We start from the raw sequence: 25,297 nt of genomic DNA on the forward strand, positions 1-25,297 counted from the left end.
TTATTGTGATAGGGTCAATCAGAACACAAACATGTCACTTTAAAAAGACAAGTTTAATTTTGAAATATTGTTTTCTACCGTCCATAAAGCTTGACATCAAAAAGAGTTAAGCCTTCATATCAAAGCTGCTTTTAAATAAGGTAAATTAATGTATAAAAGTCTTGATAGTCATGAGAAAGTTTTCTGTATTTTTACACAATTTTATTTAATAGCTAAATTATAAATGATTTTAAAAAGTAGTTTGTAATTTATTTTTTTATAAACAATGAAAAGCATGCAAGTATAAAAACACATTTTGTAGCGCACTTATCTTACATTAACTCTCCTATAACTCAGTTTTTATTTTTACATCACTATTTTGCTTCTACACGCATTAAAAGCCGCTTTTAATATTTAGTTTCTTTTTCTCTCATTCCCACTACATCTATGAGATTTGATCGTCATGGACTTTTGCACCATCTCCTCTGCACTGGTTACAACACAGCTAAAAGTGGACTTGAGATCTTCAGGTGTGACGTTCTTCAACAGCAAACTCTTGTGTAAGATGAAGCCATTCTCTGAACTTGACCTAAAGCAAAATCATCATCATGGGAGTTTTTTTTTTTGGCAGATAGTTGAGCAAGTAAAAAGTAAAAGTGATTCAGATCAGTGAAGCTGCAACACTTACTCATTAGATTCAACGATCCTGTCATGGCTGAGTGTGTCCTCAGGGAAAGAGCCATTGACAAGCCAGTAGATAAGAGTCTCATCCATGTTGGTTTTTGTAAAAACATCACAATGGAGAACCAGAGGCTCGTCTGAAAAGGGAAGGGGAAAAAAGTTTCATATTTACAGGTTCTTTCTTCTTAATGGGTTTTGCTGTTAATGCAGGTAAAGAAATCTGTCCGTTACCTGGATACGCTTCTATTTGGCCATGCTCAGGCCCAATGATGATCAGAGATTCATCCTCTGAAACTGGAGAATTTATGTAAGCCACACAGCAAAAAAAAACAAAGTAGTTTGATCAAAGATTAATAGATTTCCAACAAAATATATTTACCTAGAAATCCATTTGCAAGCAGCAGACACAGGCAACCTGCAGCAGCTGCAGAAACAAGACGATCACCAAAAGTATAACATCAACCAGTACACTACCATCATTGTATTTGATTACCTTTGGTGGTAAATGACAGCTTCATTTTGATTCCACTTGCAGAAGACAGTGTAGCTTTTTGTGGATTACTACCACTTATATAGTCTGTTTACTTCCCCTTCATGGAGATTTCCTCTAGGGATGTTCCTTGTAGGTCACCAAAACTGTTTTATAATGGATTCTAAATTATTTCTTGAATTCCCTTGAGTCAGCAGTATTCCTGGAGTTCAGCTCGAAATGACTGGAACACTTCCTTATGATCAAAACCATGTGACGTTTATTAACCGACCACAACAGAACAAAATCATCACATGTTCCAGATGGGTTTGAATGGATTAAAAAACAAAAAAAACCACATGAACTACAGCTTACACTTTTACTCCAAAGCAACTTTAGAAATTGAGCGTCAACAAAAGTGAATGAGAGGAAGACCTGGTAGATTTAATGTACTTATACCTTTTATGACAGTTTAATATTTTTTTTAACTGCACATCTTAATTATTCCTTATATTTTATTGTTTTTAAAGTTGTGCTGGAATTCCACTACAGTAAAGGAAACACTAGATTAGGTTTTATCAGATTTTTCAGTAAAGAATCCAGTAACATGAAATATTTGACCAAAAGTAGAGTCCACAAGGATTTGTACTCTGGGCGGAAGAATTTGGTCTTTTCCGGAGAGACAATGGCATTTGTGTGATGACAAAACAAGTCACTCAGACCCCAAATATCTCACCAAAGCTCAAAAGTGAGTAATTACATAAAAAGGAAGAAAGTACAAACTGATTCCAGATGATATTTGTGGATACAGAGGCAACACTTTTACTCTGGAACCCAATCGTGGGATGTATCCGATATGAGGAAAACTCATACATTAGAAAAAAAACAGCACCTTTCTAATAGTTTTCAAAACTGCTTTACTCCAAACCAATCACTGGGATGTGACACTGATGCAAACCCCGGAAAAATTAAGACGGACTTGACGAGTTATGAATAAAATTCAAATAACTGTAGATACAGATGTGCCTATAAATATTTACAAAACAGTATAGACACTTTCATTGGTGGTTTTCAGTTCCATGTAGGCCCACAGTCTTTTGAGCCAGTGCATATCTTCTCAGTGAGGCGTCGGTCTGTGCCGGTCCATCACCGGTCACTCCAGACCCAGCACGTAGTTGATTCCCTGGACAAACCCAATGATCACAGGTTGCCAGGCCACCAAGTATCGAAGCCAGTCTAAAAGCTGTCCATACATCACATGTGGCCTTTCCCAGCTAAAGAAACTAGTTAAGGAAGTTTTAAATTATTACAACAACAACCTAAATTAAAGTTTTGCTAACAAATTCCTCCACCGCTTTCGTAAATAGATGCAATTTACATACAATTAAAAGGTGTTTACTAAAAGTTGTGTCAACAAATTTTTCTAAACCACAAAAAGGAACAGGAACTTATAAAGTTGTTTACGTATGTAAAATCCCCAAAATGTCAAATTACTTTACTGTAAAAAAAAAAAAAATCCTATAGCAATTACTGTATTTGAGAACTGGACTGAGTGGCCCCACCCCTTACATTCCAAACAGGAAGTACCCACTGGTTCCAAGAAGCCAAAATCTCATCGACTTCTATAGAAAAACACTTATTATTCAGTCAGGTTTGTCACAGTAGCCATTCTTGATCTACTACATTTTCTTCAACACATTCTTGATAATCCTGATCTTTTTCCATGATATTTTTTCTTTATTGCAAGTTATTCAAGCTATAAACTGGCCATTTAGATGCCTCAATAGAAGTATGTGGTACCCAATGGTCCCCATGTCCCATATTCTAGAGGTTTGGCAGATTCCCTGCTTTCAGGTGGTAAGAGTGTAGAATTCCCATCAAACTTGCTCCTGATTGGCAAGAGTGGTTGCCATAGAAACATTGCCTTAAAATGAGTCGGACAATGGAAAAACAGCGACTGAATTTTCTTCATTGGGTTGGAGCTGGAAAAAAAGTTATTTTCTGTGGGCGATGTCTCACTCACTTGGTCCAGTTCTCTTAAACAATCAATGATTCTCAAGCAAACACATTTTCTGGCTGGATTTCAGTCCATCTTTGTCAGCTGTGTTTCTATAAGTTTTGGGAAAAAAACAAGCCCTTTTAATTACAGAGGTTTACTTATCTAGTGTTGCCTAAACATACAAGTTGTGCCTCAGTCACAGGCACCCGTATGAGTGCTGTGGGTTTTGGGAAGGCCGTAGGAGGAACTTTCCCTTAAAGGGAGCACAGATGTGTCTTTGACGTCGTGAACATGGAACATACCATTGTCGTGTGTGTGTGTGGTAAGTGTATTGTGACACTTATGACATATGAGGGATGCTGTCGTACACAGCACTCCAGTCATTAGTCAGGTACGTGCACTGGCTCCTTACTGACCACGCACAAATAATTCAGTTCAGCAGCCGCATGTCCACATAAAGTGCAGGTTTGCTGCTGTGCTTAGCAACACTGATCTGAAACTATATTAATCTGACTGTAAAACTTGTAATTAAAAGGGGATTGTAATTATTTTTAACATCAAGTCATAATAGGCCAAGTCTTCAGTAAAGTACGATTACCGGTAATTTTTTAATCAGGATAATCGCGTTTAAAAAACAAAGAAAAGTTAAAAAATAACAAAGCATCCAAGGATACGGGTTACTAAACATCCGCTTAAGGTCCACCTTCTCTTTGCAGTACGGACACATCTGCTTCTTTCCCACGATGCACCACCCTCGTATGCAGAACTCATGGAAACTGGGCATGGAGTTAAGGCTCTGAGTGACATCAGACTAAAAGTACAGTGAAAAATAAGCAGCTTAATGCAACAATAGCAGTTTAATTTAATAAAGCACCAAGCAGATCATTTGTAATGACAATGAAGATTGGAACCGGAATAGTCTTAATATATTCACTGAAGGGAGAAAATGAAAATATTTTTTGTTCATTTTTAATATTTTCCCAGACTATTTTCCAGAAGATTGAGTAATGGCTTTGCTGTAAAATAAAAAAAATGTAACCAAAAATTAAAGAAAACACAAAAGTATAACATTAAAAAAAATTCAGGATTGGAAAACAAAAATTAGTGATGGTGACATCCACTGAGCTATAAAAAGTAAACCATCATCATGGAGGGGAAGTTGTGTGGTTTTAGATTATAAACAGAAAGGTCAGGTCAACTACCAATTCCTCTTTGAGTTAATTAATGTTTGTCAGTTCCTAATTACAATTATCTTTTACAGAAATGTAACCTCACATGGTATTTTTGCTTTTGTCTTGGTGTCAGGAAGGATACACATGGTTGCAGGATAATCTGTACGTGTTCTCAATAATCCCTTCCTCACTGACATCCACCAGTATCGGCTGACCACACACAGCGCAGATGTTGTCAGAGAGGTGCTTGGTTGGCATCCCCGATGCACTGTAATACTGAGACAAAAGAAATTTGAGTCAATGTAAAGGTTTCAATGTTATAGAAAATAAAGATCAACGAATTCATATGTAAAGGTGGTTTGTCCTACCCCAACAGTTGAAGCCATGAAGTCTGCACACATCTCTGCAAAGTCCCTTCCAAGAACACCATAGTACAGCCCGTAGAACAGTAACGAAACCCCAAAGTCCATTGCATCCTCTGGTTTTATCCTAAAGGAAACATCAGAGGGTGTGGTCTCATTCTAAGCTCTGATGGGTGTCTGTTATTTCTGACAAACAAAAAATGGACTCCTTTAACAGTAAAGGAGTCATATGGGCCTGTTTCTTGCTGATCAAAACCTAGTAGGAGCTGATGAATCTTATTTTACTCTTTAGGAAAGTTTGATACTACTTTGCATTCATTGCATTGTTACTTTCATAATAACTATGAATTGTATTTATTTTTTGGCACAAATAAAAAAGGAATATAAATCAAAACTAGCATTTTGTCAAAACAAATTTTTTTCCTTTTACAAAGCTTCAAAATAAAAGACTTCCTGTGCCACGCAGGATCATCCCAGCGCAGCTAATGCACCACCAAGAAACCTGAACATAAACATGTATTCATTGGTTTACGATTCAGTAGAAAAGGTATATAAAGAACATGCAAATATATATATATATATATTTAGCACCCCCCTCTGGACAGCATTGTTGTGCAGCATTGGACAAAAAGTGCTTTAAATGAACTGAGCAATCTCAAAAGATCAGCTAACTAATATAAATTAAATCATTGCTAATTAAGTAAGCTGTACTTTAAAAGATTACTGGTATTTTATGTCTCTTCAGCCAGAGATAGTACATGGTGTGGCTGAAGAGCTTCAGGTTGCAGACCCTGGGTTTAGTCTAAAAGCTACTAAATCAACCTCTCTTTATGTTAAAAATCATGTTGGTTTCTTTTGTCTTTTAGAAGCACAATATTAGAAAGGGGATAAATGGCTAGCAGCATGACTGCACCATTTACATACAGTAGACACAACAAATTGTATTGTAATAATGGCATGTCACTAATATCAGAAAAACCTGCCGTGAGAAAACAGAGGATGTGAAACTGATGAGAAGCTCTGTTGTCGTGAATTTCCCACTTTTAAACCCAAAAAAATTGTTTCTCTTTTTTCTTTTGACGAGGAAGGATAAATAAAAAGCCACATTTGAGTAAAGAAAAAATTTCTGTTTTAATTGTACATTTTTATTAACTATTTTATTTAGTTCTTACTGTTGTAAGCTGTTGGAGAGTTATATTTTCCTGCAAAGGATCAATAAAGTTTTATTTAAATCTGAACTTTATTCTAATTTTATTGTTATTTGGCTGGAATTCATTTTGAAATAAATGAGTTTGGGGAACGTTTGAGCTCTTAAGATGTTAATTGCCTGTATTGGGTGGCAAAATAAAAGTAAAAATGTAAAAAACATTTTTTCTCCTTTAAAAGTACAAATAAGTGTCTGTCTTTTGCACGGAGAGCAAACCGGTTCATTTTTGTGGATGAATGAGCTTCAGTAAATGCTGTGAATTGTCAGGTTGACAGACATAGACATGATGAGAAGATCAATCTAATATTTCAAAAAGCAGCAAAAGTCGGTCACAAGGTCAGACACCTAATAATAACTCCACTGCTGCTTTGTAAAATACACGAATTCTCAACCTCCACCACAAAATACTCAGAAAAAAATGCAGCACAACCCGAACTCAAACAGGCAGCTGAACCTCGCCCAGTTCAAAGTATACCTGTTTGTGTGAGTGTAGCCTGAGAATGACGAAGCGGAGCCGCAGAGCTAATGTGCTAACAAGGAGGAATTCTAGCTGGTTAGCAAAGTTCCAATTGGTCCCATTCTTTTAACAGGTAATAGGAGCAGCAAATCAGAGATGGGAATCGAAAGGGAGACGGCAAAAGAAAGTGATGTTTGTGTGACGGGTGTGTGGTTACTGAGTTTAACTGTAAAAAGCCGCCACAGCAACATCTGCAGGCAGCCAGGTGCAACAAACGTGATGGAAAACAGGTAGCATGTTATTTATACGGTTCTATTTAGAGATCACCCATTTTAGCAATGGGGTCATATTCACTTGCATTTTAACAATAAGAACATAGCTAAATATTTTTAACAATTTTAAGTCTCTTCACAAAATAGCATTTAAAACTATTTATGTAATTTTAATATAATGATCATTTAAATATGTTCTCTACTCTATTTTTTCTTGCTTTGCTCTTTTTGAACTCGGGATGCAGTACAGTTAAAGTCTATTGAATTGAACCCAAGTTCACACATGTGCACTACTATGATACTATGATGTGTTGGTGGAGCTCACATCAAGCTTCCATCAAGAACAGGACAGCACAGTCACAGAAATGCATTAGTCATCAAATATTAAAGGCAACAGACACAATAGAGGCAGCAAATAACGCAAATTCTATATCAGGGGTCGTCAAATTACGGTTCGGGGGGGCCATATGCATCCAGTTAAACTATTTATTCTAGCGTGCCAAACTGGAATAAATTATGTTGATCACTCTTATTAATGTTTTCTTTTCTCTGTAATTCTGGTGTCTGGTCCACTACAAAAGAAAGTGACCTTTGTTTAGGAGCAGAAAGTTCATCTGCAGGTGTGTGCTGAGGGAATATTTGCTGTTTTTCAGACGTTTTTGTGTTTTCTGACTTGGACAGTCATTTTTCCAATCATTCCAACATCACATAAACGCAGCATTTCTATCATTTGCTTTTTTTTCTGAGTACTTCAAAATGGTCTGGCACTTTTGTCAAATTGTACAACCCTTTGTGGAACAAAAGTAAAAAAGTTTGCCTTCTACAGTCCTATAATCTCACAGATTTTTCCCTGGCATCACAACATTTGTCTGGAGAATCAACAAACAATTACTGAGGCAGATCATGTAACAAAATGACAGAAGAAATGTTGTACATACCTGAATATAAGGTTAATACCAAAAAGTGTAAACATGACGATGCTATAGCCAGCAATGCCGATGGCATAGCTGATCTTGTACAGAAGGAGGAACCACTTGTACACCAACCTAAAAGACACAGAAATGGTTTGATTATTTGATCTAAAGCTGAACAATACACTTGTTATTCATACAGTAATGGAAAAATCCAGCTGAAATAAAGTTGTCAAGGACTGATTAGTTGCACAAAGGACCGTATCAGTAGGCATTAAAGTTATGAGAAATGTGTGTCAGACAGGTGTAGAGAGGCGTGGCCTCACCTGGGTGTAGTGCAGGCCAGGGGCTTGCGAGTGGCCCGGAAGGATATGTATGCTGTGATGACAGAGAAGACAAACCAGGTGGTCAGGAACCTCCACCAGTGAAGTTTGGTAGTAAAGTAGAGAGGGACTACCCACATCTGGAACAGAGTCACCAGCTAGAAGACAGCAGAGCGTGCAGGTCAGAAAACACATGAATGTCAAGAGTTCCAGAAAACAAAATTCTCACAACGAAAGCAAGTTTTTAATAATAACAGTTCAAGCATTTTTTTTTAAAAGGGCTGCAGCATTAATTCTGGATTATCAAGGAAGCAATGTTTTGTGCGGCTCACGTTGTATGACTTTGGATGTCTCTGTTTCCACTGAACGAGGACGAGCTGTGCAACAACCAGGGTGACGATGAGGATCAGCACCATCTCTGCATGCATGGCCTCATGGCCTTTGTGTTTAGCATGCATTTTTGCATGCTCCATCCTGTGGAAAGACATGTTCAGATTTGATTAAGGTTAGAGCCTTTTATGTCTATTTATCCCAAAGCAGCAAAGGACTGTCCTTGAATTTCCAGGATCAAGTTTTAAACACTACTGCTGTGTTTTGATCAAAAGAATCTTTTCCAGGAACTAAAGCATTTGGAGAGAGGTCACTTTTCTCACACAGACATACTGTTTTTATGATCAGCTTTACTACTCTTGATTTTCCCTTCTACAGAGCAAAACACGTGAGGAAAATTAAAATGTAGATGTTGTTGCATTATCTTTTGCTAAATCATCATTTCAAAGACTAAACATGTATTAGCTATGTTTTAAGATAAAATGACACTTTATTGAAGAATTTTAAAAAATTCTATCACCAATGTACTCTACAGTGGCACAAACACTTACCTCCATTTCTCCTCTGGTGAAAGCTTGGACACATCGAACTAAAGGGAATTAAAAGAAAGTTATGAGGATTATTCTCCGGCAATTATACTTGCTTAATAAAGTATTAATTAAATAAAAAATTGGAGGAAAAAACAAGTATATACAAATAGTTTTTGTACTCAGTAAAATCAAATTAGTAATTAAAAAAATAAAATCAATTCCATTGTTTATACAGTGTTTTGCAGCCTTATACTCGATAAGTTTGTTCAACTCTTCCTGCTTTAATGAACAGTTGCACATCAGGAAAACTATATGAACCTATATATACAAAAATAGGAACTTTAAAAACAAAGAGGACAACTACTCAATATACTGCTGAACTTCTGAAAACATAAAAATTTTATTTATTGCCAGCACAAACTTCTTTTCATGTGAACATTTATCAGTTTAGCAATTTTTTGACAGTAAAATATTATGCTCAACCTCACCATTTAATTTGATCAACTACTAAATCATGGTTGCAATTCCAAAAACAACTTCATCAGAAATAAACAGTTTTTCTTTTTGTTAATGATAATACATTGAAGTGTAAGCTCAATAGTGAACTTCAAAAAGCTTGTGTTTACTGCTTGAACCACTACAGCAGGGGTCGGGAACCTATGGCTCGCGAGCCATATATGGCTCTTTTGATGGTCACATGTGGCTCGCAGACAAATCTTTAATTATAGTTTTTTTTTTTTTTCATTAGACCAGTCCTTCTCGGGCGCGATGCGATGCAAGAGGCGCGCAGTAGTAGCGGTGCTTGGAGAGAGAAATCTGCGCCAGCGCTATCAGTTACTATTATCTATTATTTCACAGAGTTTGTACCAGCTGGAAACCTGTGAATTGACGTGCCTAAAACTACGCGCTCCCGTCTCTGAGAAAGAGCGCGCAGATGCGGGGACGGGATGTGTGAGGAAGAAAGCAGAGGGGGGGGCTGAGGTGTTGTGGGGACAGGCAGCAGGTGAATCGCGCAGGGATTGTAAAAACGTAAAACCCGCTTCCCGTCACTCACTGCAGCGTGTGAGTGTGTGTTTGGCTCCGCGTCTGCATGTGATAAGAATGTCTCACATCTACAGAACATTCAGACCTACGATCACGTTTAAAGTCTCAACGCCTGAACGAAGCAGAAACTCACCACGTATCAACCAGACTAGACCATCAGCAAAACTACCACGAGAAATACTCATCATTTATTAGCAACAGAATAACAATGTTATTAAAAAGAATCCACAGACTTATTGTACTTTAAAAATGTTGAAATTAAATCAAATGCACACATTCATTTGTGTATTTAGTTTTAAACAAATTGTCGCGGACTGAGTTGGATGGCTGTTGGGTCGCGTTAAAAGTTCTGGAGTTCATTGAACGCGTCAAGCAGAGATCTGATTGGCTCTCAGTTCTGTCGCTCAGCCTGTTGTTAGGTAGTTTGGACCAATGGGGTTCAGCTATAGGCCGAATAAGGAAATGGGAGGGCTGCAGCGGGAGCAGGGGAATATAAAGTTGGGAGAAGCGCTCTCGTGTCGGCGGGAGAGATTCAGGAGTTGCTGAATTAATTGAACGGCGTTTGTTGCGGTCTGCAGTAACCAGAATAAAGAACTTTAAAAGAGGTTAAGTCTCCGTGCCTCAGTGTGGGGAAGGGACACTACATTATTGTATGGCTCTTTCGAAATTACATTTCAAAATATGTGGCATTTATGGCTCTCTTGGCCAAAAAGGTTCCCGACCCCTGCACTACAGTAATGAGTAATCTACCCATCTGTGATCCCTTAAGACATACTCAAAATGATACACTTCTTATTTAAATGTCTTAAAGGTAGGGCTTTAACGATTAATCGATGGATCGTTTTATAGTCCTACGAACCAACCAGATCCGTTTGTCTGAGGCAATTTGTTAATCAAAACGAACTAGACCATTATAAAATTGTTTCATAATGAAATATACAGATCCAATCAATATTGGATTTGCATTGAGGCATGGCCGGTTTATTTTACTGTAACGTAAAAACAGCCAAATGCATCACAGCGGACAACACACATGTGATGTCAGCAAAACATGATCAAGCTTCATTAGAGTCCAATGTGCAGAAACACTGAATTTAGCAAAGCGTTTCCACACGCTTAGCTAAAGCGTGTGGAATACCATACCACCCTATAAGGTATGGTCATACCACACTGTATGGTATGGTCATACCACACGGAATGTTCTAATAATGTTCTGTTAGGAATATTTTGATGTGGAAAAACAACAGTGGGCTGAACTATATGAAACTAAAACGTGAATGGATTTGACATTAATTTTTGTTTACTTTGTTTGTTTGTACACATATTTAATTTACATTTGATTATTTTGAAAGAAATACAAGGAATCTGGAAAACGTCACCTGCACTGTTCAGTACCCAGGTGTTTATCTCTGAGTCACACTAGCTGAATATTTGGCTAAAGTTGTCCTGAATCGATTTAGTTAATCGGATCGTTAAAAAGCACCAATATTGACTATAAATCCTATCAGCAACCACAAATTATGCTATAAATCGAATTATTGTTCAAATTAATACTTAAACTCCTAATTAAAGGGACTCTTTTTAGATTGTTATGTTGTAGTCTGTTTGGAAGGTGACCTTTTCCATATTTTATTTTGACACAGCAATATGAGTGACAAACAGATTAAAGGTAATCCAGAGCATCTACACAAACAGTTGAACTTTCTGAAGCTCATCATAGGGAATCTAAACAGGCTGCTGAACAGGTTTGCACGTTCAGCGTGCAAACATTACACTCCACAGACATAATTAATGTACAACTCCAATGCAGCATGATCTGTTACGCTGAAGATCTCGGGTAAACTAAAGAGAATAAGACTTTCAAATTCAACTGGAGACTGTTTTCGTTTCTTCAGTCTGACTTCCCTCTTGCTGAACCTTTGAGCTCCTCAGCCACATCGTCTTAAACTGACAGGAAAACATTACCCATTTATCAACGTGGCAACCAACCCACAGCACAGGCGCAGAAACAACACAAGATTTTTTTTATTGCTTTCTCATTTTAAAATCACAATTAAATGAGAAATGACTGCTACTGGAATAATTAGATCATCTAACAAAATAAATTCTGCTTTTTCCTTGAAACGCCAAGTTAGCCGTTTTCATTTAGCTAAAATATACTTTATCTGGACACACGTATGCTAAGTTAACCGGTGGCTAGCTACTTTAAATGGCTAAATCGTGCTAGCAGCACCTCGGTTGACAGCTAAATCACGCCTTCCTTTTTCTATCCGTCACACTCAACGTTGTTCATAAAAATAACCTGATTTGCGTCGTTGTGGTGCTCCAGTCCATGGTCGTGCTCTACACCGTCAACCTCCACCTCAAACACCCCGGCCATCTTCGGAGTGCTCACTTATCTTTCCGGGGCCATGGGCATAAGTGGAAAAGTTGGAGAGGTTCACTTCCGGTTTCAAAATAAATCGCCAAAGTAATGTAAACGAGGGAAATACTGTTTAGCACGGTTTCTTGTTCAGTGCGCTGTCACTCCTACAGGCAGGTGTCAAATGGAAAGAATACACTTTAAATGTCTGGGTTGTTTCACTATTGCTAGGTTAATGACGAAGGAATTAGGGATATCACTCCGGAATTTTTATTCATTTATTTATTTTGCAAAAATGTTCTTGTTTGTTTGAGTTTAACATTTTTTCAAATTATCTATACTAGTTTGATTAATTTTTTAAATAATAAACAAATACTTTACTTTAAACTATTGTTATTCTTTTAAATAGCATGAATGTGTAATTCCTGCATACTCACTGGTTCATTTTTTATCGTAACAATGCTTTTTAAGTGATAAGTGACATTCTAATGCGGCTTTTGAAGTGGTATTGTCATATTTAGGTCTAGTAATTGCTGTGTTTATTGTTTACAATCCCGCCAGAATTTACCTCACAAAAGCAAACCGGAAGTTGTAGAAGGACCCCCATCCTGACTGTGATTGGTTAAGATGCCCGCCCAGGTCTTCTCTGATTGGTTGGAAAACTGACACAACTGCACCTAACTGGCCAGTGTTCTGTTGGCGCTCTCAGTTTAAGATTCAAGATTATAGTAGATTCGAGGTGCCGGGTTATTCCTGAGATAACTCCTTTATAACGTAATTGTTTGATTTGTATTTGGACTCCGTTAAAAGGAAGACTTCAGTATTTGCTTTGTGAAATTGCCAGCGTCTTTACAGTCAACATGCATGTCATTAAACGAGGTATTTCTGCTTGATTTTCTGTTTTTGCTATGATATCGGGTAATGTGTATGTTCTTCTTGGCTGCTAGTATGTATAGTGCTTAAAACGTTGTTATTATTTGGAATGATATGCAATAACTATGCAATAACTAATAATAGTTAAACTTTTAATGCGTGTTTCCGGCTTTTGTTGTGTGGAGTTTCCTTCAGCAATGGACAAATATGACAATAGGAGGATTCGTGAACAGAAAAGACTTAGTAACTATGTCTTAATTAGACTGTGTACTATTTTAGAATGTATTATTGTATAATGTTTATTGTATTATTTATATTATATTTAGATCAATAAGTTTTGCTTTGGAACGATTTTTAATTTATTTATTTATTAGAAGTCGAGTCGTTAAACGGATCGGCAAACTTTTTGTTCTCTAATTTTTTCCGTTTCTATGTTGTATTTTAATAAAGTTACCTTGTGGATTACACACATTTTTTGCACATAACATGTATATGTCTGTAGGATTTCAGATGGGTTTGGTTTATAGTGATGTTTTGGCGCGCTCCTTTGTTGGGATAAGTGACTCACTGGTGTGTTTATTGCGGCTTTTCTTTGCATTACAAATAAAAGTAACTGGGACAAGACTGGAAAATGCTCCATTAAAATAAAACCAAAGCTATTCCCTTGTCTTTCTTTTTCAGATGGGCGCCGTGAAGCAGTTAGTTTTGACAAAATTACCTCCCGCATCCAGAAGCTTTGTTATGGGCTGAACAGTGACTTTGTGGATCCTGTAAGTTCCAAACAAAAAGGAGAAAAAAACGCATCATTTTCCACGTGTGGTCTGATTTTGTGTGTTCTGTCTCTGCAGGCTCAGATTACCATGAAGGTGATCCAGGGTCTTTACAGTGGAGTCACCACTGTGGAGCTGGACACTTTGGCTGCAGAGACCGCTGCAACCCTCACTACTAAACACCCCGACTATGCAATCCTGGCTGCTAGAATTGCTGTGTCTAACCTGCACAAAGAAACTAAAAAAGTATTTAGCGGTAGGTAACAACTGAATCAAAACAAAACCAATGGGTTTAAGCTTCTGCAATAAATATATATTTTGAATGCAGATGTGATGGAGGATTTGTACAATTATGTCAACCCCTTAAATAAACGTCATTCCCCCATGATCTCCAAGGAGACACTCGAAATTGTCCTTGAAAACAAGGATGTAAGTCACTTTTCTCATAGTTTTGAAAGTTTAGTAAACAATTTTGTGTTGATGCAAATATTCTACTTTTTCTTTTTTTACAGCGCCTGAACTCAGCCATCATTTATGACAGAGACTTCTCCTACAACTTCTTTGGCTTTAAGGTAAACTTTTATTTGCTGCTCAAGATTTTGTGGAAATTAATTGTTTTTTTTTAATAGTCCATAAATTAGGAATTTGTCATATTTGTCAACTATGATTTTATTTTTGTTTTGTTAAGTATTTAAGTTCATTATGTCTACATAAAAACTTTCTTTCTTGCAAAAAAATCCTGAGAAACATAACTTTTGAGATGAAAAAACTTAAAAATCCATAATTTGGTTATTTACTTACATGACTTTGTAAACTATAGAACTATTCAACTAAAGTACAAGCAAAGGTCAGCATTTCAGAGTGAAACAAAAATTAGGATTGCTGATATTTTAATGGAACAACCTTTCGAAACACTTAATTCAGAAGGGAAGTAAATAAATTGTTTAAATAAAAGAGTCAGTTTTTATCAAAATGGCAAAAAAATGATTGTCCTAAAATATTGTCTTCAAAAAAGCCATAATCCTAAGAAAGCATGGAACAGAAACAGATTCAATGTTATGGTGGAATTATTAGGATGTTGCTGAGGTAAAAATGATTAAAATATTAGAAATAACATTAAGTCTATAAAATATAAATAAACACATTCCCTTTTTTCTATATATCCCAGAAAAAAATAAGATTGATCTTCTTTATATTTATCTCTTTTTATTTTGTGATATTTACACGGTTGAAATTTAAATCAGACTTTGTATTTAAATGTTTTACATATGAATAAAATAATATATATTAATTGACAGATATATATTGTTTTATTTTTCTCAGACATTAGAGCGGTCATATCTGCTGAAGATCAATGGAAAAGGTGCGTTTCCTGTAATTTGATACACATGAGGATGCAAATGGTCAAGTCATGATCTAAATTGCTAAACCTCTGATTAACATCTCCCCTGCAGCTGCTGAGAGACCCCAGCACATGCTAATGAGGGTGGCTGTCGGCATTCACAAGACCGACATTGATGAGGCCATTGAGACATACAATTTGCTGTCAGAGAAGTGGTTCACCCATGCCTCCCCAACTCTATTCAACGCAGGCACCAACAGACCACAGCTGTCCAGGTAAAACAAAGGCAAACCCCAGGGCAAACTTTCACTTCAATCTGGTCTTCTAATGTAAATATTTCTATCTTCAGTTGTTTCCTGCTTGCCATGAAGGATGATAGCATCGATGGCATCTACGACACGCTGAAGCAGTGTGCCCTCGTCTCCAAATCGGCTGGAGGCATTGGACTGGCAGTGAGCTGCATCAGAGCAACTGGCAGCTATATTGCAGGGGTGAGCTCAGCTCATAATATAGAAAGTCCAGCTAGGATAAGAATGTTTTAACCAAATTTGTTTCCTTCTTTTGTGTATTTTTTCAATCTGATTCAGACTAACGGCACCTCCAACGGGCTTGTTCCTATGCTGCGAGTGTACAACAATACAGCCCGTTACGTGGACCAGGGTGGCAACAAGGTGAGAGATATATTTATGACCATTCCTGTCACTTTCTTTATCATTGCACATTTTTCTACATGAATGAATGTCCTGTCCGTTTAGAGACCCGGAGCCTTTGCTGTGTACCTGGAGCCGTGGCATGCAGATGTGTTTGAGTTTTTGGACCTAAAAAAGAACACTGGTAAAGAAGAACAGAGAGCCAGAGACCTGTTCTTCGCCTTGTGGATCCCGGACCTTTTCATGAAACGAGTGGAAAACAATCAGGTAAACTTAAAAAAAACAACACTCTTTTGTAACTGTTAAAAAAAGATCTTAAATTGAAATAAAACGATTTTTATTAATCTTTTGGTGTTCTTGTAGGACTGGTCGCTCATGTGCCCCAGCGAATGTCCAGGTTTGGAGGAGTGCTGGGGGGAGGAGTTTGAGCAGCTCTACATTCGGTAAGATAAGCTCACATAGTCACTGTTTATTTTTTTTTTTTTTATATATATTTTGAGTTGGCTTACTGACTTAAATTTCTGTTGTTCCTGCAACGTTTAAGGTATGAGAAGGAGGGCAGGGCTAAACGTGTGGTGAAGGCTCAGCAGGTGTGGTACGCCATCATCGAGTCGCAGACGGAAACCGGGACGCCATATATGCTCTACAAGGACGCCTGCAATGGCAAGAGCAACCAGCAAAATCTAGGCACCATTAAATCCAGTAATCTGTGCACAGAGATTGTAGAGTACACAAGCAAAGACGAGGTGAGGAGTGCACAACTGTACTAAAACGGCACTTTTGTGTACGCATGTTCTCATTCAGCTTCATTCTGCTGTCCACAGGTTGCAGTTTGTAACCTGGCATCTATTGCCCTAAACATGTATGTCACCCCAGAAAAGACCTTTGACTTCAAAAAGCTGGCATCCGTGACTAAAGTCATTGTCAAAAACCTGAATAAGATCATCGACATCAACTACTACCCAGTAGCTGAGGTAATGTTTCACATCAAGTGTTGTTTCCCAACAAACCCCTCAGTTTAGTCCAACAAGCCTTCAGTATTTCCTCCTTTCCCCCCTACAGGCTGAAAGATCAAACAGGCGTCACAGGCCAATTGGAATTGGCGTGCAGGGTCTGGCTGATGCATTTATCCTCATGCGCTACGCATTTGAAAGTCCAGAGGCCCAGCTGCTCAACATTCAGATCTTTGAAACCATCTACTACGCCGCCCTGGAGGCCAGCTGTGAGCTAGCAGCACATTACGGCACTTACGAAACCTACGCCGGTTCTCCTGTCAGCAAGGGAGTGAGTCGATATCAGAAATATTTAAAGCTGTCTCGGCTCAAGGACTAGCAGCTTGATGGACTAAAAAAAACATTTTTTCTCTCCAGATCCTGCAGTACGACATGTGGGGCAAAACCCCAACAGATCTCTGGGACTGGGAAGCACTTAAAGCCAAAATTGCTCTGTAAGTTATCCTGTTAATATTTCGTTTATATCCAGACATATTGATTTTTTAACTCCTTCTGATCATCTTCAGACACGGTGTAAGGAACAGCCTGCTTTTGGCCCCCATGCCCACAGCGTCCACCGCCCAGATCCTGGGCAACAATGAGTCCATTGAAGCGTATACAAGCAACATCTACACACGCAGGGTGCTCTCAGGAGAGTTTCAGGTCAGTGCAGGTCACATTTGGTGTCTGCCTGAAGTTTTGCAGCGGTTCACTTTTCCTGTTTTGCAGATCGTGAACCCTCACCTGCTGAAGGATCTCACAGAAAGAGGATTGTGGAACGAAGACATGAAGAACCAGCTGATTGCTCAAAACGGCTCCATCCAGGTAAATGTTAAGCTGTCAACCCAGGTGTATCTGTTCCCAATGCTGCTTTGGTGAACACGCGCCCAATATGTCCTCAGGAAATTGAAGGAATCCCTGCAGATCTGAAGCAGCTTTATAAAACTGTCTGGGAGATCTCTCAAAAGACTGTCCTGAAGATGGCAGCAGATCGTGGTGCTTACATCGACCAGAGCCAGTCTCTTAACATTCATATTGCTGAGCCAAACTATGGTAAACTCACCAGCATGCACTTCTACGGATGGAAGCTGGTAAGGCACTCAAGCTGCGTTCGACTATGCTTTAAATTCAGAATGTATTTTTTTTATTTAGCTTTTTTTGTGTGCCGCAGGGCCTTAAAACTGGTATGTACTACCTGCGCACAAAACCAGCTGCCAACCCCATCCAGTTCACGCTGAACAAGGAGAAATTAAAGGAGGCCCAGACAACCAGAAGTGCAGAGGAGGAGCTCCGAGAGCTTAACAACGCAGCAATGGTCTGCTCCCTAGCAAACAAAGACGAATGCCTGATGTGCGGCTCCTGAGGCTTTTTACTCCACAACACCCTAGCGACTCAACCACTGAAGGTGGATGACGATGAAAATGCCCACTTACCTCAACTTATAGATTTTTGCCATGTTATTTAATTTTAATGGATTAATGGATTTCTTTTGTTGCAATAATGTTTTGTATAGCATTTTTAAAAATGAATGAACTGTCTTTAGCCACAGTTCTGTCACATGCTAATGATGAATTTCATACTTAGTGTTTTAAAATGTGTGGAAAATAAAAGTTTTTCTTCAATTGTCTTGCTCTCAACTATTATTTAGAGGAATAAAGTTTAAAAAAAAGTCTTTATTTTGTATTTCAAAAAGAAAATTAATAAATACAGACACACACAGACATATATATATATATAATGTGTGTGTGTGCATATATACACACCTAAATTATATTAAAACTTGCTTTAATATATATATACATGTTCTGACAGCTACTTCTCCATTTTATGGGGGGAAAATGCAAGTGAACTGAAATAGTTACATCTCAGCAGTCAGAACTGGCAGCAATCCTGACAGGACAACATGCCAGTGTTTGTCCAGGCCACTAATACATAGTAGTGTGCCATGGGACACTTAATGCTTCAGGTTAAGAATTAATGACTGTGCTGGTTTATAAACTCTCAGGAGAGCAGAATGTGTTAAACAAGCTGAGACCTGCGCTGTTGCACTGCAGCATTGCAAATGACTGACCAAATTCCTTTTTTAAATGCATAAAATCAGGCGAATTCACAACTGAGACAGAAGCAAATGTGATTCCAAACCATTTAATGGCTTTATAGAGTAAAAACAGTAAGTACAAAACAGCCCGTTTGTTTTCTCCTACTTCAGTTATTTCAAAACTAGAATGGCCTACCGAAAATGTTAAATATAAAACTTAAAAGTGACATTGTGCAAACTGTAACTACATTTTACTGCTACTTTTATTAAATTTAGCATTTTTTCTGATTTGAATCCAATGATCACTGAGATATGGAGCCAAAATATTTGTTGTCTGTCTTAAACCTGAAGGGCAGCAGTTCCAGTCACCTTTGGGGGAAGGCAGAATGTATTAACTTGACAGACAGTAATTTGGAGTGTCTTTCAGATTTACCTTTGCATTTAATTTGCTGGTTTCATTTTGACTTTTCTTTGCACTTGAAAACGTTTATTCAAATCAGATTAAGAGGAAACTCATCTGATTGTGACAGCCTAAAAGAATCAGATGATCTAAGTTTTCACAGTTAAGCCATCAATCGACCCTACAGCCTCCCGTGAACCAAAGCCCGTGTCCTGTGAGCTGCTGCTTCCTGTTGGAGATGGTGTTATTTTGATATCTCCAGGTTTTTCTCCACTGCCCCTACCATGCAGCTTTTCTGCTACTCCATTCTCAACTTTTTTACCTTTAATTAATTCTGCTTTAGCTTGTTTATCTCTCAGCTCCAGGTCTTTGAACTTCCTCAGTATCTCTTTGGTGTCATTTGTTTCACAGCTGACTGTGGTGCTCTCGGTGTGCTCTGGGATAATCTCTGAGGGTTTTCCTGGCACCTTTGCTCCACTGTTAACCTCTTCTTCAAGGGTGGCAAAACTTACCCTTTCTGCAATCTCTTCTATGTCTTTGCCATTTTCATTCTTGCCCGTTTCTGCCTGCTCCCCTGTCAAACTGCTCTCCTCTTTAGCTCGTCCTTCCTCCATTTTCACCACCTCACAGTCTTTCTCCTGCATAGCTCCCACTTCTCTACATTCATCCACCTGCTGTGAATCGGACTCCTGAGTCTCTAAATCAGCTTTTTCTTGACCTTCCCCTTCCTCTCCATGATTCACTGCCAATTTAAGTGATGTATTTTTGTCGTCTTGTCTGCTGTTAAAACCTCTAAAATTATTCTTGGCACCAGTTATGTATTTTCCGAGCACGGAGGATCCATCGTTAGTCAGGGCATCAATGGCAGCAGGACGATCAGCCATCAGGAGCTGCTGAAAAACTTTCATATCACTGTGCATCCTGGTCACAGCTTTGCTGAGTTCAGTAATCCGATTACCGATATCTGAGAAAGAAAATTACTCTCATTACACCACAGCAACCTGGTATTCTTGGGACAAATAATATTGCAGTTAGTTAAATGAGAATTTTAATTTAATCTTGATATGAGTACAATTTAAGATAACAGAAGATGGGCAAAGGAAACTAGTGGAAATAAACTAAATGTTTTCGGTTTTTTGAAAAAGATTTTTGAAGTGAATTAAAAAACAATGAAACTTTCAATTGTGTTTATGCACAAAAAGTTGAGGTTTCAAAGTGTTGTGACTGTCTGACTGGCTCAAAAAATGACAATTTTTTGATGGAGTCCTGCATTCAAAATATTCTTTTTTCACTGCATCAATTACTGAACACACAGCACAGAATAAATTAAAATATGTTGCAGCAACTTTCCCACACTTCTATATTTTGAGTTTCCTTTAACAATGAATACGGTAATCCTGCAGAGCTGAAGAAAATACCGGCTTCTTAGAAACTGTACTCCGACTGCGTTTGTTGAGTCTACCTTCATTTGAGTTCTTTGTATAACGGTGTGATGAAGTGGACGGCCAGGACTTTCATGTGACAGAATATTAAATAAGCAAATAATAGACCACTAAAGATCTTATAATGCCATAAATCTTTTAAGTACACATCTGTGTGAGGTTGACAAAATCCTGTTTACCTTTCCTCTTGGTCTCCTCAAACTCTCTGCGAGCAGACTCAATGTAGCGCTGCACCAATGCCCTAATCACCTGCTGGCGGTACGGTATCTGGCTCTCCTCAGACATCCTGTCACTGGGCTTTTTACACCACAAAAGCACAGAAACCATGTTAATGTTGTTTCATTCAGAGTGGGAAAAAATAATTTGCAAATGACATGAACCATTTATATATTTTCCTCAAATATGTGTTTACCATGGAGTCTATAGGAGGATATTTTTGCTCTGAAGAATAAGTGCAGCAGCAGCAGATTCGTCTGAAGATACCCCTGAAGCAGAACGTAAAACACAAAATATTACAGCTAAACAATATTGTGCAAAAAATAAATTAAATGTACAGTTAAACAAGTTGCTTTTACTTTTTTATCATTTCTAGTCAGAACTTCTAAATGTCAATTCACACCATGAAATAACCCAAATGTCACAGATTCTGTTCACTAAGCTGAGGATAAGGCAAAAAGATAGGAGAAAAACATATTTAGAAGAACTTTTTTCATTTTTATTTTTTCTGATTAGATCCCACGAGGAAAAGAAAACAAGTTTGATTCTTTAACTGTTAAATTTTTTTTTAAAAAGCCCAAATGTGGTACCAAGCTAGACAAAGGAAAAAAACTAAACTGCTTATCTCAACTCCACCTAAGCTAGAAGGAAATGAAAAATCAAAGCACTTCAGTATGAGAATTTAGTTAATGAATAAGGAGAACAGCCTAAAACAATATTTTAGATTACTGTTTTGACCTCCTCAGAGTTTCTTTGTTTAAAAAAAAACACATGTCATATCTGAGATGTAGAAAAAAAATAAGAGCATGTTCAGAATTGAAGAACAACCCATTTTAAATTCAAGAAAAGCCTTAAATAGAATTTGATTTACATGTTTACATCATCAACTTGATCAAAAGTTATTCCAGCAAATCAAACAAAACAAACATCTTTGTCATCACAGTGACATGCAGGGAAACTTGAGTTTAGGAAGTTTCCAAACTTTGAGTTTATGTTCTACGAAGGCCAAATATGAAGTCCATGGATTCTTTTGAGCCACATCATGTACTGGGAAACGTGCTATACAAATAAAGTTTGATTTGAAAAACTCCTGGCTACTTAAAAGCTATATAACATCATGTAACATTTAAAGAACCCATCATAAAATCACAAAGAGTTACTTCAGTTAATTCTGAACAGGTGGAGACATTGTTTGAGCCTTTTGTCTGAGACCAGACAACCTTAAGTTAGTGGGTCCTTTTTTGGAAACTACTCTTCTTGGTGTCCACATTTGGACACTTTTAGTTACCTCAGTATGTAAAACACAGCTTTAGGTGAAGGAATGATGTTGAAGGGCACAGGCATGGTCAGGCCCTCTCTGAAGTAACTGAGGTACAGCTTTGATCTGGCAAACTTCCACTCGACGTCCGCATCATCCTGAAACAAAAAGATGTCAACAGCTATCACAAAGACTTATCTTCATCAGATGTTACTGGACCTGCAGCACCAGTCAACCCAGTCTTTACCTCAATTTTCTGAAATGAGTTTGTAATCATAGCAATGAGCATGTTGAGGAGGACAATGACGATGACAAGAGTGAAGATACCGTACAAAATCCTCCCCACAAACTCTGCCAACACAAACTGTGGCATGTCCACAAAGTCCTGGTTGGCAACACCAAACATGGTCCAGAATAAGAAGTTGAAAGTTTCATTAAACCTGGAAAAGTAGAAAATAAGTTACTGAGGCAGCTTGGAGATGAAAGAAGCCTAGACTTTTTCTATTTGTGGGTTGATAGGTCAATCTCACATTTAAACTTGTTTTACAGGACTTAATTTATGCAGTAATACCAGATAACTATTATTCGATCAATAAATAGTTAACCAAAGAGTAAGTGCCAGCTGAACTGAGCTGTCTCCTCTGATGTTACCTGCCGAGATGGGGAGAGATGACATAAGGAACATAGACGTTGTTGATGCCACAGAGGAATGCTGTTCCAATAATCATGAGTATAAACATGAATCTATGAGACAAAAGCAGAATATCTTTACTTATTTTCAAACTCCACTTATGACAATGATGACATGAGGTGATGCTGTTACCTCATCATGTCATCAATCATCTTTCCAATGGAGATCTGAAGCGTTCCCAGGGACTCATGGGCTGGCAGGATGTACGCCAAACGGGTAAAGCTCAGCATGCTCGTCACGGCGAACAGCACCTCTGAAATCAGCTGGGGGTCTTCCTGATGCCAGTCGTCTCGTACTTTGACACAGGAGGGCAATTAAGATTTGTGAACTTAAAAAAGAATTAGCACTCTCTGTGACGCCATCCTGTCCTCACCTGTCTGAGTGAAGTAGATGCACTGCTCGCTGTTGCTGTCATCGTGGCAGAGGAAGTAGCCTTTGAGCATGATGACCACACGCAGCGTAAAGGATGCCAGGTACATGCTGAGCACCACCATGTCCAGGCAGTTCCACCAGTCAAGAAAATAGCTCCGCAACCCTTCAATCCACACTTCTTTACACTCATACCAGAAGAATCCTTGCGGAGACACAAGCAGCAATGAGAACTTACTGGAATCATGGAAGCTATTTTAAAAGCAGAGAAAAATGATCTTACCGACCACCCACACCATGTGGAATGAGCTGTGCAGAATGTCCTGGTGTCTAGAGGCAAATTTATCTCGATACATCTCCATGGTTATTGACTCTCCAAGTAATGTGATGAGGAACCACAGATATGATGCAGCATGAAGAAGGAATTTGATCACTGGGATCTTTAGGATCTTTCCTACCTGCAAACAAACCAAAGATCTGTTGGGGCCAAACCACATGGGACTTATGATACTGTCTTGTTGCTAATCTGAATGTTTCCTGAGTCTGACACCTCAAGGCATTGGTTAGTTATCAGCTTGTAGACAATAGGACAAATTTCCTCAGACCTTGGACTTTGGTGCTATCCAGTAAACAAGACAAAGAAGAGGCATGGTGAAAAAAATTCCCACGGAGACTAGGAGCTTCCAAGCTGTCCTGCTGCCTCTCCATCCAGCCAGGTTTCCGCACCAGATAGATGACAGAACCTGCTGGCAGATTGGGTGTGCCACAAACTGCAACAGTGCAAAGAAAGACTTGTTTTGTCCAGGTTATGCCTTTCCTGCATTCTAGAGCAGTGTGAAGTGTTGGGATTCAACTACCTGCTTCTGGTTATAATTGACAGCAAGCCGCAGGCGGGACAGGTTTGGTATTCCCTCCTCAAAGGCCTGCTCATGTAAAGCTTCCTGGGTCTCGTCTCCACAACTGTTCAAGATGGTGGTGACCTCACTCTGATTACGACACATGCCAAGCAATTCAAACGCAAACTCTTGACACAGTTGCTCCAGGCTGAGGTACTGTGGCTGCAGGAGAAATGAGCCACAACTGGGTCAAGGAGTAAATAGAAAGATACAGAATGAGTAGGCATGCAAAGTGGGGGGGCTTCCTTCACACCTTAAATTCAGGCTCTTTCTGGGACAGTTTCCGGAGCTCTTTGCTGAGACTAAATGCACTGAGCATCGCATCCTCAGAGGTTATGGACAGGTATGCACGGCTGGCGATGCCACGATAGGTGTTGATACGAGACAAGGAGAACTTCAACAGGTCATACTGTCGGCCATTGCGGCACTCCAAACAAGCGCAGGACATCTTGTGAGGATATGGAATGACGTGGCCTTTTTGGGTGAGCATGGTAACGATGTCATACAGGTCTTTCTGACAGGCCAACGTCAAAGGAGTTACACCAGGAGCAAACTGTGAGTTGTCAATAGAGCGGTCGAAAATGGCTTGAGAGAAGGATCGCACATCCATCTTGTTGCCCTTCTCCTGGTCCAGACGGTCCAGCAAGCGCTTCACCACCAGGGGCTGGTTGGTGTCAACAGCAACCAGCAGAGCTTCATGAATCTGCCGGAAGTCAAACTTGACCCCATGAAGGAGCGCATCCATAGCGTCCTCATTCCCCAAGCGGATGGAGAGGTTTAGAGCCTCTCTCCACTGGCGATCTTCAGACTCGTCCAGCTGACGGATGATGCCATCCCCCGTCTTAAGCAACCCACTCAGCAGCCCTATTTTCCCTTCTTGGATGGCGTTGATGAGCCCGGGAGGGAAACGCATCTTTTTGTTCATGATCTCGCGCCATTGTTCCGGCTGAGGAACACATCAATAGCGTTAACCTCAACCCTTACACAAGTACAGTGCATCTATGCATAAACACCTTTTTTTAATTAATTAATATGCATTTAAAAAAGGAAGACAATAGAATGTGATTAAGACTAACATTTGATAGAAATAAGGTGAGGAGTATAGAAAAACAGAATGTCAAAACAGAAGCCAACTAAAATTTACATTTTGATTTAAAAAAATACGTAATTTTTTTAAATGTATATCGTAACACTTTTTCATATCCTGTAATGCAAATAAAACTCTTCTTACCGTGAGATTTTCCATTCCTGGAGACAAAACT

General features: G+C 38.6%; 3 protein-coding genes across 3 annotated transcripts; 1 reads left to right on the forward strand and 2 right to left on the reverse strand.

Annotated features, from left to right (window-relative positions):
• Positions 1-31: 31 nt before the first annotated feature.
• Positions 32-12,167, reverse strand: LOC101155951 (RING finger protein 121). Its single transcript, XM_004076475.4, has 13 exons — positions 12,039-12,167; positions 8,714-8,751; positions 8,165-8,306; positions 7,836-7,990; positions 7,537-7,644; positions 4,669-4,789; positions 4,443-4,576; positions 3,803-3,904; positions 1,154-2,403; positions 1,040-1,084; positions 892-954; positions 668-797; positions 32-568 (listed from the first exon to the last, which is right to left on the reverse strand). Exons 1-9 carry the CDS (start codon positions 12,114-12,116, stop codon positions 2,283-2,285), a joined length of 999 nt encoding a protein of 332 aa, XP_004076523.1. The 5' UTR covers positions 12,117-12,167; the 3' UTR covers positions 32-568; positions 668-797; positions 892-954; positions 1,040-1,084; positions 1,154-2,282.
• A 631-nt stretch (positions 12,168-12,798) lies between these two features.
• LOC101156188 (ribonucleoside-diphosphate reductase large subunit) lies at positions 12,799-18,351 on the forward strand. Its single transcript, XM_004076476.3, has 19 exons — positions 12,799-12,977; positions 13,653-13,741; positions 13,820-13,997; positions 14,070-14,170; positions 14,254-14,313; positions 15,065-15,104; positions 15,196-15,358; positions 15,433-15,574; positions 15,671-15,754; positions 15,839-16,000; positions 16,097-16,176; positions 16,278-16,479; positions 16,558-16,707; positions 16,796-17,017; positions 17,104-17,180; positions 17,253-17,388; positions 17,455-17,550; positions 17,628-17,816; positions 17,897-18,351. Exons 1-19 carry the CDS (start codon positions 12,959-12,961, stop codon positions 18,086-18,088), a joined length of 2,382 nt encoding a protein of 793 aa, XP_004076524.1. The 5' UTR covers positions 12,799-12,958; the 3' UTR covers positions 18,089-18,351.
• A 503-nt stretch (positions 18,352-18,854) lies between these two features.
• Positions 18,855-24,987, reverse strand: LOC101167976 (short transient receptor potential channel 2-like). Its single transcript, XM_023962824.1, has 12 exons — positions 24,289-24,987; positions 23,997-24,197; positions 23,745-23,909; positions 23,423-23,597; positions 23,144-23,344; positions 22,903-23,065; positions 22,731-22,823; positions 22,327-22,519; positions 22,110-22,237; positions 21,018-21,090; positions 20,785-20,902; positions 18,855-20,127 (listed from the first exon to the last, which is right to left on the reverse strand). The coding sequence occupies exons 1-12, from the start codon at positions 24,958-24,960 to the stop codon at positions 19,313-19,315; spliced, it is 2,997 nt and encodes a 998-aa protein (XP_023818592.1). The 5' UTR covers positions 24,961-24,987; the 3' UTR covers positions 18,855-19,312.
• Positions 24,988-25,297: the final 310 nt, after the last annotated feature.

Source organism: Oryzias latipes, chromosome 14 (genome assembly GCF_002234675.1).
Source record: "Oryzias latipes chromosome 14, ASM223467v1".
In the NCBI taxonomy this organism is placed as follows: Eukaryota; Metazoa; Chordata; class Actinopteri; order Beloniformes; family Adrianichthyidae; genus Oryzias; species Oryzias latipes.